At 43.4% G+C, this 18290-nt stretch overlaps 1 protein-coding gene and 1 long non-coding RNA gene across 9 annotated transcripts in view; one reads left to right on the top strand and one right to left on the bottom strand.

The window, feature by feature from the left end:
* The window catches only part of PTK2 (protein tyrosine kinase 2), a 207444-nt gene that overhangs the window by 56221 nt on the left and 132933 nt on the right, over positions 1-18290 (top strand). For 2 of the 8 annotated variants that reach the window (XM_048049084.2, XM_048049089.2), the window contains exon 1: positions 7398-7543. The exons of 2 other annotated variants lie outside the window; for them this stretch is intronic. In XM_048049084.2, coding sequence (XP_047905041.1) covers positions 7444-7543 — 100 coding nt within the window. In that variant the 5' untranslated portion in view covers positions 7398-7443. Of the gene's footprint in view, positions 1-5229; positions 5479-7395; positions 7544-18290 lie in introns of those variants that run through there. 4 more of the 8 variants (XM_066991242.1, XM_048049031.2, XM_048049049.2 and 1 more) reach the window with 4 other exon arrangements.
* On the bottom strand, positions 867-5319 carry LOC136789909 (uncharacterized). The gene is made up of 3 exons (XR_010828959.1): positions 5185-5319; positions 2865-3066; positions 867-1096 (listed from the first exon to the last, which is right to left on the bottom strand). It is a non-coding gene; the product is annotated as an uncharacterized lncRNA (long non-coding RNA).

Below are 18290 nucleotides of genomic sequence, written 5' to 3'. Positions count from 1 at the left end.
TGCTGTGACTTTGATGCCTGCAAATTAATGCAACCCATGTGGGTTTAAAAAATGGCTAGTCTTTATTTATGGAACAATAAAAATAAAGTTAACTCAGTGGTCCTTCTAACATCTGGCGTCTTAACAGCATGGGCCAAGACACTGCATGTTGCTCAACATCAGAGGATCCTTTGGGAAGGGGAAGTATGGGAAACTTCAGAGTATTTTGCTCCTTCTCTCTCCCAGCGTCCTGCCCAGTTTCCTTTCCCCAGGTATTTTTATAATGGAATATAACAGAGGTATTTTGGTAACAGTATATGAAACACAGCCATGGGAACCAAGGAGGACTTGCATCTCAAAAAGAGATACAAATGCTACTGCAAAATGTAGTTTAGAGGATACTGATGCCAACTAGGTGCTCACGGCATGGTGAGGATGTGTTACTTAAATAAGCACTTCCCAGGAATCGTGGCCTTAGATGCTTTCTACTAATAAAGCTCACCAAGCGCAGGACGAGAACAGGGAATTAATTCAACGTTGGGTTGAATTTATGCTAGAAAAATGTCTGAAGCAGAGAGATGACAAATAGTTTATAATCTGGAATGAATTTCATTGGGATGCTAGTATCTTCCTCTGGGCAGCTGCAGCACCAGGGTGTGAATCCTGCAGTGTATTCCCTCCTTGTCCTGGCTGTCAGCTGGCCCAGGCTGAAGCTCGGAGGTGTCCTTCGCTGTGTCATATGAGCTGAAATCTCAAGCATCCTCAAAACAGAGCAAGAAGTCATAAAGCAGGATCTGCTTTATGGAGTGAAGACTAACATTGAAGACTAAATTCCCAAATCCACATTTCTTGAGAACTTTCCAAAAGAGAACTGATCTTACTGGTAGTTTGCTTTGCTCTTTTTTTTTTTTTTTTTTTTTTTTTGCCTTTTTTAAAGGATGATACATTTAGGTACCAGGGCATCCCAAGAAGATCTCCATTACAGTCCTTGCAGAATTGAGCACACCCACAAATAATTACAGTAATTGAAGAAACTGTAAGGGGTAAGCTTGAGGGGGTGCAGATCAGTAAAAATTACGCTGCAGTTTCACTCTTTGGAGAGCATTGCTGCTGAATTCTAGGAACAAACATGGAAAAGCAAATGAATTAGGATGCAGAAGATTGTCACGTGAGCAACGAACATGTTTTAATTGTTAAAACAGTCGTGAGGCACTTTAGCTTTACAGGCTGTTCTGCAGTTCTCAGTAAAAAAGCATTTGCAGCTTAACAAAACAAAACCCTCCATTTTTCATGAGGGCAAATTTGGTTTGGGAACTGTTTTTTGTTTTTTTTTTTAACTGGCAAAATGAATGCAATGAAGAAATGTTCTTTCCCTCTTTTAAATCAATATGCAGATCTTCTTAAAATAAACGTGCTTGTTCTCAACCAGTTCCTACTGGAGTGATGAGCAGTATCCCAGAAAGTGGCTAAGACTGGGAATGGTCAAGTCCAAAAAAATTAAAATAATATTGATGGGATTCCTGTGCTCTAGGCTGCACCTTTTTGTTTCATCTAACAAGCAAAAATACTGCTCTCTTCTCACTGTTGGAAGGAGAGCCCTGGTGCTGGTATGCTCGTCTGGCAGCTGAGATGTTCCAGCAGAGGAACCGAAAAAGAAGGTTTTTATTCTGCTGTTGAACTCTGCCTTAAGATAGACCCATGGACTTCCTTCAGAGTTTCTGAGTACTGAGCTTAGTTTGGTTTCTCTGGGCAAAGAAACTTCTTGATTTATCTGTGTCCTGCTGCCCATCCCAACAGTGCTCAAACTTGTCAGCCAGTTTGATCAAAATTTGATGAACAGAAGATACTAACTGATGGAGAAATAAAACTGCTCTTTAACCCTTTGTTCCACGAGGCTTTGTTATTTTTGCAGCTGGCTTCTCCGGGAGACGGGATCAGCCCTTCAGGCAAAATGAAAACAACAAACCAAAGAGTCTGTGATACAGCTCAAAAGCTTCTGACTTCTTTGCCTTCGGAGAGCTGATGCTGATACTCTGAAGCCTGGAAACTAGGCTGGCATTGGGCAACTGAAGTCGTTGTCACCGTGCAAAACATAAAAATAAAAACATCAAAATCCTGACTCAAATTTCCTTGGAAGCAAAATGTCATTTCTTAGCTGAGGGTCGTGGGCTTTCTAGGCTATTACTGGGGCACTCTGAGGTTTTCTGGTTACAATGTGTATTTTATGAGAATGCCCCGTCCTTGTACGTGTTCTTAGGATGAACGGATACATTTTTTTAATAGATTTTTTTTTTTTTAGTATTTTTTGTAATAGCCGTTAGCATCATTGCTTACACAGTGAGTACAACGCGGGTACTATCCATATATGTCAGCAGGCGCATCTAACACGGTAAGAACAAATGTTCTTGTTCCACAAGCCTGGTTTCTGACAAATGGTCCTTACCTCAGTAAACGGTTTAATCTGATTGGCACTACTTAAAACAGGTGATTTTACGTTAATGGTACTCAGACACCTACTTGGTGTGCGGTATTTGTAAAATGTTGCAAATACTTTTTCAATTTCTTTTTACTTTGTGCCTTATCTTCTGCTTTGCATCACCCCCCCCCCCCCCAAAAAAAACAAACAAACAAAAAACAAAAAAAAAAAAAACCAGCAACCTGTAGGTTTGGGGTTTCTGCCTTTATCCAGAACACAAAGTTTACTCTTTGGGCTTTTTTGTACTGAAAAACTAGCAGTGGTGTTTGAAAGAGGAGAAAGAGCTTGTGTCCACTAGGTACTTTTTACAATAATAAATAGAAAAGGTGTAATTAAAAGAAAATACACCCTAGCATCAAGGAAGCGATTGGCTGATTTTGACAACCTGTCTATTCAGAGTACGAAATACCTGGTTAAATTGTAAAACTGAAGGGAAGAGCTCGCAGGCCGTGCAGTACTTTGCATTCACCTTGACTTCGTAGCGTGGTATTACAGCAGGGAGGTACGTCCTTGCCGAGAAGGATCGTCGCGCTCGTCTCATCAGTAAGGAGAGCTGCAAGGAGCAGACAGCATCTCTTGGCACTGGGATTGATAGTCTGTACCAGTTTCATCTGAAAAGTGGAAAGACAAATGCAGGTCCACTCATTTTGCTATGATTTGCCACGGTAATGCCCTTACTAGTTGATATTTAAGAGTTTTATTTTCACAAACAAAACTTAATTTAGGCCCTACCACTTTTGCCTCTCAGTTTACTTTTTTTTTTTAGCTTGTTTTCTGCAAAACGCCGTCTTTCTGTGGGAGAAATCCACGCTTTTTTTAAATGCATTTTCCACCCTAACGCACAGAGCAAACAAACTCGGTGAAAACTGGGAAAGCGTCTGCAGCTTTCAGTTTTGCAGCGGAGCGAAACAAGGGTTCAGGGTCACGAGGTGGCGGAGCCGGACCTGGAAAATCGCCTTGCCTGTGCCTTGCTGGGCTGGAGCTGGCACCGCACCGGCACCTGCCCTCCTCCGCGCATCTTCCGTAGGACACAAATGCACTCGGTCGTGTTGCAAAGGGTACCCTGACCGACATGTATTTCTTCAGCGTTGAAGGTAAACATCACCCACCCTGTTCTGGGAAGTGCTGGGCTGTCTGCGGAGCACTTGAGGGCTTTGAAAACTTTATTGGGAGGGGGGGGGGAGGCATCCAGGCATGTCTTCGGTTCCCTTTGGCTTTCTTCAGCCCCAGGAAGAGCTTTGTGCCTGAGCAGTGATGCAGAACATCTGATGGCCTGCTTGTGGCCTAACCCTGCTCTTTCTTTTTTTTTTTTTTTTTTCCAGTGAATATTTTTTCTCCTTTAAATATAGAAGAAAGCAACGCTCCTCAGAAGTAGCAGCAACTGTATTTATCAAAGAGTTTTCACATGCGCCACCGTAGTTCTGCATAGCCGGTGTATGGAGGAGTGAAGGTGGCAGTGAAATAATGAACAGTAATTAAATATAAGCGATAGATTAGTTTGTGCTGCTACAAGTAGGCAGATAGGTTAAGTCGAAGGCTGTTAGCTTTGGATTAATTCCCTTTTGGTTACAGACTTGGCTGAGCCGTGTGCCTTGCTGCTGTGAGTGGGGAAAGATTAACATGCAATACGTGAAAAGGCCTGAATATAAAATGCGTGAAAGGATCTGCTTGAGCCCTGCTCTGGGGGCTTGAATGGGTATTTCAGCCGAAGCACTTGTCCACGGTCTGTTTTGTGCCAAGGGTAAAAAAGTGTTTTCCCTTAATTTCCGTAGACACATGCTGCTTGAACGCGTGTTTAGAAACACACATGTCTACAACGGCTATACTCTGGTTATATACTGAATTACACTCTGAATTATATACTCTGAAAATCCTTTTCTAAGTAGTGTAGATGTTAAATCCTGCAAAGTCGAGATGAGCCAAAGGCTGTGTGCTTGTGGTGATCTTCGCTTTTCGACTAGCGGGGTGTGTGTGTCTCTCTTTCTCTCTCTCTCTATATATATACATAAATATGTGTATATATTTATATATCTGTATATATAATACATATTTATGCTTATATGTATGTATATACAGATATATAAAATGTATACACAGATACATACACACATACACAAAATATATACATATATATACATATATACAAATATATAAGGAAGCCCTGGTTTTAGGGGGGTGGCAGCCGTGCTGCTGGCTTTGTAGTGGCATGGGCTGTGATAATTGCTGGCTTTTTGGGCTTTCTCTTATTTTTTTTAAAGCATCGAGATACTCCCCGGGCTCTCGCAGCCAGGCCGCCGCTGCAGGTGCACAGCGGGGCCGGCGATGCTGTGGGGCCGCCTGCCCACTCCTACAAATTCGTGGAGGTTCCCGCGTGCTTTTTTGGGGCGGCCCGTTTCTTTTTTTTTACCAGGACGGCTGCGTGCGAGCATCTGTATAAAGGAGATAAAAGCAACGGGAGGGGGGAAGAAAGACGCGGGCGTGAATGCCGGCTGCGGGTGCCTCTGGGAGGATTTTCTCCCCCATTGAATTTCTCCGCATTGTTCGCCGCCCCAACCGCGGCACCCGGGGCTCGGCCGGGTTGAGGAAGCCGCTGGAGGCCCTGTCAACGGGAGCAGGGGGAGATTAGTTATATGGACGCCGCGTTCCCTCATCGCCTCCCCTCCTTCTGCCCGCCCTCGCTCCCGCCCTCCCTCGCTCCCGGCCTCCGCTCGCCCTCCGCCACGGCTCACCCGGCCTTGGCTTCGCCCGGCGGAGGAGCGAGAGGATGAAGGCGGCCGAGCGGGCTCAGGGAAGGTCGCTGGTCGCTCCCCGGCCTGGTGGATCGCTGCTCACGCCGGGGGCCGGCTTCCCAGCCCCGCCGCAGGACCCCGGGCGGCCGCAGCACTGATCGGGGTCACCCTGAGCCTGGCTCCATCCCCTCCGCCCGGCTGCACGGTGGAGCTGGTGGCGGGGCCCCAAACCAGCAGGTGCGAGCTGCATGGAGAAGAGCGGCTGCAGCCCTTTCCCGATGTGCTGGGCTAAAGGTACACGCAACTTACCTTTATTTCCCCCCCTCCTCCCTTCCCTCTTTCATTTAATGTTTTACCACCTGTGTGTCTACAGCTTTTTTTTTTTTTTTTTTCCTATCAGAAAAGAAAAAAGCTAAACCTGAAATATACCATATTATTTTCGTTCCGGTCGTGCAATTGTAACGTGAAGCAGTCACCTGGATCTGCTTTCACCTGACAACCGTAATGCTTTTTTTTTTTCCCCTTGGCTTTTCAAAATTATCTGAACCGAAAGAGCACTCGAGCTGCTCAGCTTTTGGTTCTGCTGCTGCGACGGTCTTGTTGCTTTGGTTTTAAGGTTTGTATGTTTTAAAACAGCATAATGCTGCTTTCGTGTGCCTTTCGGAAGAAGTTGTTTGTAGCATTTACAATGGGGGACTAATATCTTTTTGCTTGAGCTCGTACACACAAAAAAAAAAAGAGGCTGACTGGCCACAAAGTGGGCATCTTTTATAGCGAGACGCTTTGACTTGAAATGGAGGCTTAACAATAATTAGATGGAAATATGAAACTCATTCCCATGATTATCTTAACTTGCTTTGCAAAACCCTAATATTTACCCTATTATGATCCGGAGAGTGTTTGCGCTGGTGATGTGGGTGAAAGTATCCGTAGGAAGATACAGCGCGGGGATTAAGCTCAAAATTGTGTTAGTAGTCAAAGAACCAAATCTTCCTTAGATGGCAAGCGACTGTAAAAGGTTAAGTGTTGGTGATTGTAAGCACAACTCTCCCCTCGTCCACTTTCATTTCAATGCACTTTCTTTTTTGGAAGAGAAACTGGCCGTGGAGTGTTGCGTCACCCTAATCTTGGATCGCCGACAGAGGCAGTTGCTTCAGAAGTTCAGGGGAGAGGTGGCAGAACCGGGGAGGAAATGGTGCTGTAGGAGCTGGGACACGTAATTGATTAGGAGTGGTCTCGGGTAAAGTAACGCCGAGTTTATTTACAATTTTCTGCTGTCTGGAGGACACATGATGCGGTTAACGCTGTCTTTGTCTCGGGCGCTTTCTGCACCTTGCTGAAAAGTTCAGGCTAAACGTACTCCCCCTTGCCTTGTATTGATAAATGCTGGCATATATAGGAGAAATAACTTAAATCACAGACCCGGAGCACCACCGCATCCTGGAAATGTCTAATGAAGTACGCAATCTGTCACCTCGGTGGGGAACAAAAGTTAATAAAGCAGTGAGCAACAGTAGCTGGAGGTAAAGCTGAGACGAAGCTGTGCTTTGCTTGCAGTAAAAACTTGTTTAGTGGGATTTACGGGTAATAGTGGCGTCTGTGCCTGCGTGCCATGGACTGGGTAACAGCAGTATTAGATGAAATCGGGATTCACCTCCTTGGGATATCCTGAGAGTCAGGATGAGGTTTCCTTCCTAGAGAGTAACTTGCAGAGTGTACAAATGGGGAAGAAAAAACTTCTTTTAAAGGAAAAAAAGAGCAGGTTGTTGCCATCTGTTGTTAAGGCTGTTTAGTCTCGGGGATATCAGTTTTCTTCCTCCCGCTCCAGCACCAGAGGATCAAGACAGCAGGGAAGGCTGCCTGCACCCTTCTTGCAGGGGATGGCTGCGTTGGGCCGCGATAAAAGGTATTGATTCCCCCTCACACACCCACTGCAACAACTAAAATGAAGGCAAAGCGATTCCTCCCTCTTGCCCTGGCTGCCTGCGGAGGGTTCTCAGGCCGTAACTTGGGTGACGATGGCTTATCCCAGCCATCTCCGGCCCGAAACGGAGAGCGGCCGTGTAATCTCTTCCTATTCCTCTTGGGGGGGGAGAGGGGACACGAACGGTTACGTAAGGACAAAGGCACAGCATCTTCGAGTCTGCCAATTGTGGCGATTTCTGGAAAAAGCGACATACCGTCCTCCCCAAAAAAATAGGGCAGATGAGAAATAGCTTGTGCTATATTTGTCACTGAATGGTGGCCGTTCGTTAGTCGATGAATACCCCGTGTACTGTTCACCAGCTTAACCTTAGGGAAATGAAACGGATCTGGCCTACTTTGATAAGGGCCGTGAGATATCTGCAGTCAAAGAAAGGTAATATATTAACGAGAGAAACGTTTGGTTTGCGTGGCTTTATTCCGAGCCTTTTGCTAATCTGTTAAAGCTTCAGTTTATCTGCAGCAAAAATTGATAAAACTTTATCAAGTGTTTTGTAACGTCTTAAAGATGTGATCTTGATGTATTCCTTTGATTTCTACGGAAAACGTCTTTCTGAGTGGTTCATTCTCCGTTTGAATGTGACAGATTAAGCTTTTGGCGTGCTGTGTGTGATCTCATAGCAAACATTTGTTCTTTGAAAATGCTCTGAAATATGTCGGTAAGTCTGCGCTCGCTTTCTTTTAAGTATCAGTCTGAAATCTTCCGTCCTGCCGATGCTGTGGGCTGACCTAATTGCAGTTAATTCTGCGTGCTCCCACTGTAGGGCTGCACCAAAGAATAAGACAGTACTTTTTTTCTTCATAAACTATTTGCATAATCTGTGTTGCCAGGTTTTGCCTCCTCTTTACCCTAGCGTCAATGCTAAGTGATGTTTCTGAATTTTTGGTACCTTAGCCTGGTTCTCTATATTCCAGATTTGAGAACATTTTGGTCGGCAAACGGAGAGAAAGTGTGGGTTTTGTTGACAGGCATGCCTCTTCTCAGGAAGCTGCCCGTATAACTTTACTTCGGTAGCGGTAGGAGTAAGACGTTTTCGGCTGCTTCTTTCCCCCCGCCACCCTTCCCTTACTCTACGTAATTTGAAACTTGAAATCTCTCAGCTTGTGAAATACATCGGTTCAAGCTTGGCCAGAGCCTCAGGGAACACTGCAGGCGGTGTCTTGGTCGCGGCAAAGGCAGGCAGGAAGTTTCTTTGGGCTGAGTACTGCAAATCTGTGCTGGTGTCCTAGAGGGATGTTTTCTTTCCGACTGTAACAGACCAGAGAGTACTTTAATTGCCTTAAATTTTACCAAATACTTTCTGTGGATCAGTAGTCATCTACTGAATCTGTAATCTGAAGCTTACAGATATCGTTTAAAAGTTTTAGACAGTATAACGTATTTCGTGTTGGATGCTTTTGCTGGTAGCCTTTCCTCCCAAATTCTGCATGGCATGCCATTTTTAATACACCCAATAACTCGGTGAAGGAAATGTGAAATTAACAGTTAAGGGTGGTTGGGTAGCTCGGCTGCATAGCTGTAAATTATCCACCCAAGGGAGGAGGAAGTTTCTTTAATAACCTTCCAAGTGAAGAGCTCGGTTTAATAATTTACGAGCGATAAATTGACGCGATGTCAAGTGTATCACCCGTGAGTAGTTAGCGAGGGGCGATTGCAGTTACGGAATATTGCCTTTTAGACTGTAAAAGGTGTACACTGTCTTCAGATAACTGCAATTCAGTCCAAGCCCTTGTGTTGATTTTGTTTTCAAGCCAGCTATGTTGTGAAACTTAGTCAGTCCACCAGGAAGGCGTTTTACCCTATTTATTGCAAGCTGTTAATGTTGCAATCTTTTTAAAGTGATAAGCGATGAGTAAAAGCCAGATTTCGGTACATGGGGGGAAAAGTTCAGAGCTCTTCCTCCCTCGTCCCCATCTCCTCACTTTCTACTGTTTTACCAGCAGGAAAATACTGGGGCGGTAACTGGAGTCTTGCACACCCCTCGCTTTTCAGGTGCTGAGTAATCACCTAAACATGGTGGTGGCAATGGCATAGGGAAAGTTGCTGATGTTGGCAAGGTAGGCGGGTAATTAGTCTGAGTTCTCTTTTTTTTTTCCTTAATGTCTATACGGAGCATAGAAATATAATAGCTATGGTGTGTTAAGAAAAAAAAATCTGTTAGCATGAGTGTTCTGTTCCATCTTCCTAGTGACTTGGGGTTCAGGTGACTGGAGGGAGTGTTCAGCTCACTTTTGCGCTCTTGTAGATCTGTGGGTGCAGTTAGGGAATGCTATAATGCTAAAGGCTTTTCCCTTGCTGTGGGGACGCACCTGGGGAAAGAGGAGCTCGGTCTGTCCTTTGGCAGCCTGTCGGCATCTTGCTACACTTGCTGCATCAGCTGATGAGACGTGTTAGCCATTTATTTCCAAACATTAGTTTTCTCTAAAGTTTTTGTTAGTGACTTTTTGAGATGTGAGGTTCACAAACTGTTGAAGCGTGTGTTATTTCCATTAATGTGTGCCTGCTTTATTGTTGGAAGCCTTTGCAGAAAGAAAAAGGAAAAGAAAAATATCATTAATCTCATCAAACCACTAACTCTTCAAAGGCAATTTAAGAAAACTTCCCAAAATGCTTTTGCTTATTTAAAAGTGAAAATAGTCTGGAAAAGTAGGTGGTTTTGTTTTTCAATTCAGCGTTACTGTACTGCATGTGGTAGAGCTGCTATTGCTCAAAATGTATAGAAAGTGTGAGAAGCGCTATGAGAAGTGATGCATTTCCATTGGGGGGGTTGTTTCTTATTCCAAGAGAAATGGGATAGAAGATGGAGCTCGAGATACTCGGACAAGAAAGGAAAACGATTGCTTTGAGTGCCTGGAGAGCATTTAGTGTTAGCAGTGTAATGGAGATGTGTGATCTTATCAGTTGTGGTACTTAGTGATGAGCCAGTGAACCAGAGTGGAATTAAATTCTGAGCTGCCACTGGAAAACTAAAAGTTACGCAAGGAAAACAAACTGATCTCACTGTCCTTCTGGAGATGCTTGAGATAAAGGCAGAAGAGCAAAGTCTGGAAGCCAGCATCTAAAAGAGGACGGTACGTTGATTGAAATACTCCCTTTTGCTGAATGTTCAGACAGGAGTTTGGGGCCTTAATAGATTTCTTGTTCCATTTATATTTGGCTTTTTTTATCACAAGTCACCTAGGAAAAATGTGTGTTTGTGTTCTCATTTATATATATTAGTTTTTTTTCTCATTTTCTTCACCTAGTTAGCCTGGCAATAGCCTGTTGCAGTGTTTAGAAATCAGCATCCTTGGGTGCTAATCCTTCAGGTCCCCTCAAGATGTTCTCTTACCTGTTTTTGTTGTGTTAACAAAAGCAATCCATTGGACAACTGATCTCCATGCACAGCTTCTTTTGGAAGGACTATTGTAATGAAATCAAGCTTTTCTGACTGGCATTACATTTGCAAGGCATATATTAGCTTGCTTAAATCCTTCCACTTGCTGAAGTGTGGCTTAAACGGAATAGGTGCAAATTCATGCCATGCAAAAATTTCAGTGTGCTAGCAGAGTCTGTACTTTTCATCAGTTATTAGTCAAAAAAAAAAAACGCTTTAGTATCCTTAATTCATGATGTGGTATGGATTTGTTCATGATACTCTATTAAAAACTGGAGAGACATTAAATTAACAGGCGCTATCACATTATCGCAGGCAAGCCCGTACAAGCTGCTGGTTCCTATAAACTGGCACAGCAAAGACAAAAGAAAATGCCTTTGTGAATGTTATATTAAAACCAGCTTAAGGACAGCACATCATAAATGTAGTTGATCATAGTAGTTATTAACATACGGTTGGCGTTCGCAAAGATCTCCTTACAAAATCAGTGAGATCTCTGCAGATGCGGTGGTGAGAGGTGCTGGCACCAGTTCCTCCTGACCGGCGGCGAAGGAAAGGGATTGCTGAGGTTATGGCAATAGCTGGTTAACTGGTAGGTGGCCAGCACTCCCTGAGACACCGCATTTTTACTGGGGGGATAAGGGAGGAGCGCTGGGTTTTCGCTGCACGTCGCTGCTTAGCAGAGACGGCAGGAAAAGTTAGCTTTCCTGGGTAGAATCGAGTCCTGCTGAGTCACTTCATTAAAAACAACCTGTAAACGAACTCCCTTCTTTTTTTTTATCTGATAACCAAGTTTTGTGTCATTGCCAGGAGAGGGATTGCTTTCTTCTCCCCAGCACCGCCACTGCTTTCCAAAAGAGTGTTTTGCCTGGCAGGGATTGCAGATCCATAAAACGAAAGGCCAGCCTTCTGGTTTGCCTGGGTTTTGTTTGTTTGTTTAAATTGGACTCGTTCTGTGAATGATGCATAGTCCCTTGTTTTATGGAGGAAATTCCTAATGAAAAAATGGCTTCTCCGTGGTGTAAGTCTCCTCATTTGGAGCAAGCCCAGGAAGAAAATCGGCGCGTGACCTTCGATTTTGCCGCTGCTCGGTACAGCTGTGCTCAGAGCAGCTGAAGCCACTTGGGGAGCAGCTTGCAGGGAAGAGGGCAGACGAAGAGCTTAATAAACTGAGTGGTGGCATTTTGAGACTAAAAGCTGAATTTTAACTTGAATTTGACATGCTGTGGGACTAAAAGTCACTTGTTGTCAGAGGAAATTGAGTAGTTGTGACTTCTCTGCACCCAGCAGCTGATGTTTCACCTTGCGTCAGCCGAATGTGCCCCCAGTTTCCTTTCAGAATCAGAAGAGGTGTGCTGATAAAATAACTTTGAAAACGTTCAAAAAAGCAATCAATTATGTTGCTTCTTGACCTTGTAGAATACACAGATCATCTTCGTTGCCTTGTTGCTTGTAGCCTTTGACACCGGTGTTGTCTGACTAATGACTAAAGAAAAATAATTCCTTTTGTTTTTTGCATGTTTTCCAATAGCTATAGGGATTTAGCTGAAGCCATCCGTACTTAAAATTGTCAGTAAAACTAGACTTTTCCTGATTCTAGCTCCTTGTTGAAGCTAGACTCTTTAATGCTAATAGTTCGTGGATTCCTGTAGTTGTTTTCTCCTTTAATGTGATCTATAAAGATCACTGCAGCAAATAACTTGATCACAAGTAGTTGCTGCGTGGGTAATGGCCTGCAGTCATGCCAAATGTATATTTCTAGGCAGGAAGATGGGAAGGAGCCAGATATATTCCTGGAGCTTCTCAGCTGGCTTCCGAAGGTAAGGGGCAATAGGGCCTATGCTCTGTGCTTAGGCCTTGTGCAGCTCAGCAAGGATCTGTAGGCCTTGCTGTTCCCAGGAGAGATACTAGTTGGAATCATATTCCTGAAACCCAAGTGTTTTCACCTCAAAGGAGTTTTTGTCTCGGCTGTGACATGATGGTTGGCCAAGATAAACTGAGCAGAAACATGTCAGACCAGAGCAGCCTTCCTGTTCGGGACCAGCGGCCCGTTCACGGACCAGGCCTCATGCTGCTGGTCGGCTTAGCAGCTTTGTGTCCGCTCGGGTGTTTGATTGCAGTGGGACAGAATTACACGGGCAGAATGAAAAGGTTGGCTCAAAAGGACTCTGAAACGGGAGTGTGCAACTGCTGCAGCTCTGCAGCTATCCATCGCAGCCCTTTGCCAAAGGTAAAGGCACCCCTGAGATGGCAGCAGCCTATGTGCCCATACCTCAGTCAGCAAAGCTGACCGTACAGCACTGGGGCGTGCTGCTTTTGTGTCTGGATGGCAAGGGGACGATGACTTGCCTCCCCACTTTACACCCTGCCCTTTTCAGCTGCACAGGGCTGGGGTGGGGCAGGCAGCAGTGCTGTGTCAGCTGGACGTGTTCCTGTTCAAGGAGTTAACGGTAGGTTTTGGCGAAAGGTAGGCTTCCCTTACGTGTTCCTGAATCCGTGCTTGTTTAATGCAAAAGGACTTTTTACATCAGTGATAACGGGAGGATTTAATGCCTGGGGTTTATCTTACGCTAAGGTAGGAGAACATCAAGGCACCGTTCCTGTTCTGCCCTCGAAGTGAAGGATTTGCACATTTGTACTTTGGCTGCTGAGTTTCTTCAGCCACGTTGCTTATTTGCATATGTAAATGGGTACAAGGCATAATCGGTACTCGGGAGGGAAAATGTTCCTTATTTATTCTTTCAAAGTCATTTTGGGAATTCAGTAGGTTCTGGTTTTATCAGGTATTAAAGAAATTCTTTCTGGTTTTGGATGCACTTAACCAATTTTTAGTAAAACAAAACCACGTGGCCTGTGTTGGCCATTAACGTTGGATGTGATGCTTGACAAGTACCAGGTTACATTTAAACAATTCTTAGTATCTGCTGTCAATTGAAGGAGCAGTAAGGACTCAAGTTTTTTATTCCTTTTATCGGTCACATCTTGCTTCTTTTCAAAACTGTCACGTTCGTAAAGTTTAAGTATGCCATACCTTAATAATGGAAACCAACAGATCACAGTAGGAACAGCAGCACTTGCTGTGAGTGTGGCTACCTAACAGTTTCTGTGAAAAAACCCTCTTTCAGGTAGTTTTCTGAACTCAGAGTTCTTACTATTCCTGCTGAAATTACTCAGGTTTATACTCTGGAATCCCTCTGCTCTATCATTGCGGGTTTCCAAAAATACCAGGTAGTGGCTATTCCTCTGTCTGGGCTGTTCTGCAAGGGAGCAGTGACTGTTAGGGGTAATAAAATAAGATTGACCTGAATTCTTGGTTTGGAGAAAGGTGGTACCTAAACGTACAGCAGCATGCTGCTTGTGGGGGAGAGCGGGCCAGGGTCTGTAGAGATCCTAGTGTTGTGCTCCTTCCACCAAGGAATTAATATTACACTTTACTAGCAAACTCTTCCACAAGAGAGGAAAGGGAGGCAGAGTGTATCTGTAGTGTTTGTGTAAACACCGTGCATCTCATTAGGATGTTTTATCCGGTAGTTTTCATACTCATTTCTTTGTTGTGCTTTAGTTTTCAGCTTTAGTTGCTAAAAATTATCAATTGGAAGGTAGCAATAGATTTGAGAAATCTTGTAGGGCTGTGCAAAGCAACTAAGAAAAATGGCGTAGGTATCAGCTAAGTACATTTTGCAAGGCATTAGTTATATATCCGAAATTAAACGGAGCAGGTTCCTTAAAGAAGAGTGAGGGAAGCGGAAAAAATGGTAGTGAAGCACTTCCAAAATGCTGTCGCTGGACACTGGCATTGTTTAGGTAATGAATGGCACGTACTGGCAGCTGTGCCAGTGAGGATCTCAGCTGTACCTCTTCCTCCTCAAGCCATACGTACAGCTACCTGACGTGCGGTACTTAGCTCATTTGTAGCGTAAATAAAGAAATACTGAAGTAGAGAATTGTTTTTGCTTTGTCTTCAATTAATAAATTATGAGTAGTTCAGAAAAACAATGTTTTGATCACCACCAGCCCAGTGTGAGATTCTTTCAAATCTGGTGGCTGCTTACTGAGCTGATTGAAGTGAATTTGAGGAGTTTCCATTAATTCAAGTGTGTGACTTTTTATCTAATGCTTATCCAGCACAGAAAAATAATGCTGGATGCTGATTTCTGCTTAATCTAGGTTTATCCCCACTTCGTTATTTTATGTGAAAATCACAGCTGAGCAAAAGTAAAAAGGTGGGAGGGTCTGGGTTTAAGAATCTCAGAAATTAGTAAAATTCAATGAAAAACGGGGAAAAACCTTCACAGGGTGAACCTCAGTGTCTGTTCTGGAACTGCATCTCCACACAAATGAGTAAGCTACCTAATTGAAACTGATTATGTTATAAGAGAAGATAATTCTTGGATATGAAGTTATGAATAGAGAAGACGGTTATCATTTCGAGGTATCCAGAAAGGAATTTAAGGATGCTTGCATTCAGTATCTGGTTACTTACTATAGATATCTGCTCAGTCGTGGCTTGCGCATCTTCAGGAGAAGGAGAAATGGCCAGCTCAGAAGCTTGTACTTGTATCTCTTCTGGTTTTCTTTGATATTAAGCAATTCAGAGAAGTTTCGTATGAGTGCACTGTTTGGGGATGTAAGAAAAAAGAAAGAAAAAGCAGTGGGCAGACTAGAGGTAGGATGCCAAACCTCAGCTTAAAATGGCTTTACGTGTATGTTAAGTATACTTGCCCTTAGTTGTGCTTGTGGCTCAATAGAAAGTGTTGATATACTATAATGATTTATTTTAATATTTTTTTTTTAAGAATCAGTCATCACTGATGCCTGAGGCCAGTCGGTACTTTCCTGTGCAGGGATAGGAACCTACCAAGAAGTTGGGTACACAGTCATTATTTTGAATAACACATCTGGAAGCACAGAAGCATTCCCTTGGCCTGTTGGGGATGATGCCTGGACCTAGGAGGTGGCAGATACCATGAACTTCACTTGGGTTTCTCAGTCTGTGGTATATGTGATGCTTCAGCCCTGGAACAGATCGTGGAAAGGAGGAATTTGTTAACAGCTTTTTTGTAACTTACTGCCATAAAATTCTTGGAGAGCATCTTTTCCTTCTTTTTGTTAGACTTCGCTCACTCTTCGTCTCCAGTCTACAAGCCGAAGATATCGTAGATCCTACTTGATATTAGTCTAGTATAAGACTAATACCACTCCAGCTCTGATGCCAATAAAATGCAGTCGTGTTCTCTTCCTCCAACGGGAAAAGTAATTCCCGGAGCAGGCCGTAAATACGGTGCAGGCTGTTACCCTTCTGTTCCTCGCAAGGACAGTCAGCCCGCTGGAATGCCATAAAGTTGCTCATAAAATGTGTCCTTTGTGACTGTGCAGTTTTCTACCTGTTTGCAGGGCTAGGGCCAGGCTCTCTCAGGTGCTGAACGTTTCTTCCCTCCTTATCAGTATGCACACACCTACTCCAGCTCATCACCCGGCCATAAATACCCACTCGAGTCTGCTCCTGGAAATGCCTGGGGGCGCCCATTGCTTTGCAGAATTAAGGCCAAACTGGAGAAGGGCTCCATACCAGACACTTCAGGTTGTTGATTTCTGTTAAAGTCTTTTTTGTTTGACATTGGTTGCCCGGTGTAACTTGGCACTGGGTTTTTCTATGGGCTGTAATTATTTCTGGCATCTTTTACTGCTACTTAGTGTATTTTCCTTTTTCCCCTTGCTCCCTTTTGGCCACGGAGATGCTGTTTGTACTAGCACTGTGAACTGGTTCATTTAGCACATAAGAGGAGAATATATAAATGTTATAATAAATTGATTTATAAGTTCATAGCTTTCTGTGAAAACATACTCTTCTTAGGAGTATTTCCAAAGCAATTTGTCATTTCTTTAATCCAAATTTTACATTAAATCACAAGAACAAGGAATTTAAAACCTATCCCACAAGAAGTCCTTCAAAAATTGACAAACCTTTTCCAAAAAAATTTTTTTTTTTGTAAATACTGCTGCTTCTTAGGCCTGATAAAGGGACATGAAACAGCAAGGTAAATGTGCAAGCTAAAGATATGGAGCATGTCCTTACTTTTAAATCAAACTTACAGAACAAATCCAATTCTAACAGTATGCCTTTCATCTGGAAAACGAAGAACAAAGGTTTTTGTTTGTTTTTCTGGACACTTACCCTGGTTTATAAAAGCAATAAGTCTAGTTAATTCAAATAATTCCTTGATATCGAGTATATTGTGGGTGATGGAAAATGAAACAATTGAAAGCAGGGCATGCTAGCGAACAGTTGTTTGAATGCAGAGTTTTTGAAGTTCTCTGTTCTCAAATACTGTTAAAGTAACTTAATTGGTAAAATGGCTGTGTTAAAAGCAAATAACCTAGTTGGATAGAAGCATTAAGGTTGGAAAAGACCTCCAAGATCATCTGGTCCCCTACCACCACCATCATAAATGTGAAGTAAGGAGAAACCGCATCAGTCCTGAGTTTTTGCTCAGTTTTGGTATAAGCTGTCTTCATCTCTGAAATCTTTGAGCTTTGAGGTTCATTTGCTGAATTAAAGAAAAAATAATTTCTCAACAAACAGTGAGCACAGGCCTTCTTCAGCCATTTCTGTAGTGAAGAAACATGCAGCTAGCTGTATGTGAAGGGTTTTTCTCCCACCAACACCCTTCTCGTGCCTATCTTGTTGCAGAGCAGTGTGGCCGGGAAGCAGCCTGCAGCTGAGGCTCTTGTAAGGGAATAGGTTTTTCACAAGAAATGGAAGAGGGAAGTTTTCAGTCTCATTTACGAGCTGACATCTGAAATGAGGAATTGCTGTTTTGCACTAACGAATCAGAATTTGCTCCTCATTCTTTGCACTTTTTGTAGTCTTGCGGCAGGTGAAGGATTGTGGCTGGGGGATGCTTCTTTAGGGTCTGCTCTTTTTTAGCTGGAAGGACAGCAAAGCACAAAGTCTCGTTACGTTTCCTGCTCTGGAGTCTGCTTTACGTGAGCAAAATGTGCTTCTATCCATTCCTTAAAGCAGATAAAACCCATTTTCTCCTGGAGTGTGGAGATAATCTGCAGTGTATTTCTTTGGAGTAAATCTTCCTAACTCTTACTGTCTCCGATTTTTTATTCGTGCAGAAGGAACATAGGCTCTGCAGCTATCAAAACCCTAGTTTGCTGCTTTTCACCCCATTTTGGTGTCCCTCGTTCCTCTGAGCAGCATCGTGTGTGACGTTTTAAATGGGTTTTTCTCCTTGACTGGCTGTTACCTATGAAACCCCATTTGCTCCAGGAAATATTCTGCAGCTGATGAAGACGTAGTGCTTTGAGTCGGATTCAAACAAATGCTGAGCATCTTTAAACCATACTTTGACATTTACGAACTACTTGGAAATAATTAGAGGTTAGGTGTGCTCCTGCTGCCATTGACTGTGCCAGGCATATTTCAAACGCTTGCTTGTTTTATGTCACGTGTTCAAATGGTTTCTGCCCCCAAAATTTACTTTTAAAAGGTACCACAGCACTTCTACAATGTTCTTAAATCACGATCCCTTGCTGAAGATCTGTAGCTAGTGCTCTGGTAGTTAACTCTCAGATGTTTTGTTGATTTTGGTGCAAATTACAGGTGCTTGTCCCTGTCTGCTTTCTATCAGATGCAAACAAACCTTGTCTGCCCTGTTACCCAGGAATCCCATCCACTTTTGCCCCATATCCAAATTCCTGGAGCTAATTTCTTTGATAAGAATGTGTCAGAAGATA

This window comes from Anser cygnoides, chromosome 2, assembly GCF_040182565.1.
Source record: "Anser cygnoides isolate HZ-2024a breed goose chromosome 2, Taihu_goose_T2T_genome, whole genome shotgun sequence".
NCBI classification, from domain to species: domain Eukaryota; kingdom Metazoa; phylum Chordata; class Aves; order Anseriformes; family Anatidae; genus Anser; species Anser cygnoides.
The sequence above is the reverse complement of the archived record's forward strand: the minus strand, read 5'-3'. Positions and strand labels throughout refer to the sequence as shown.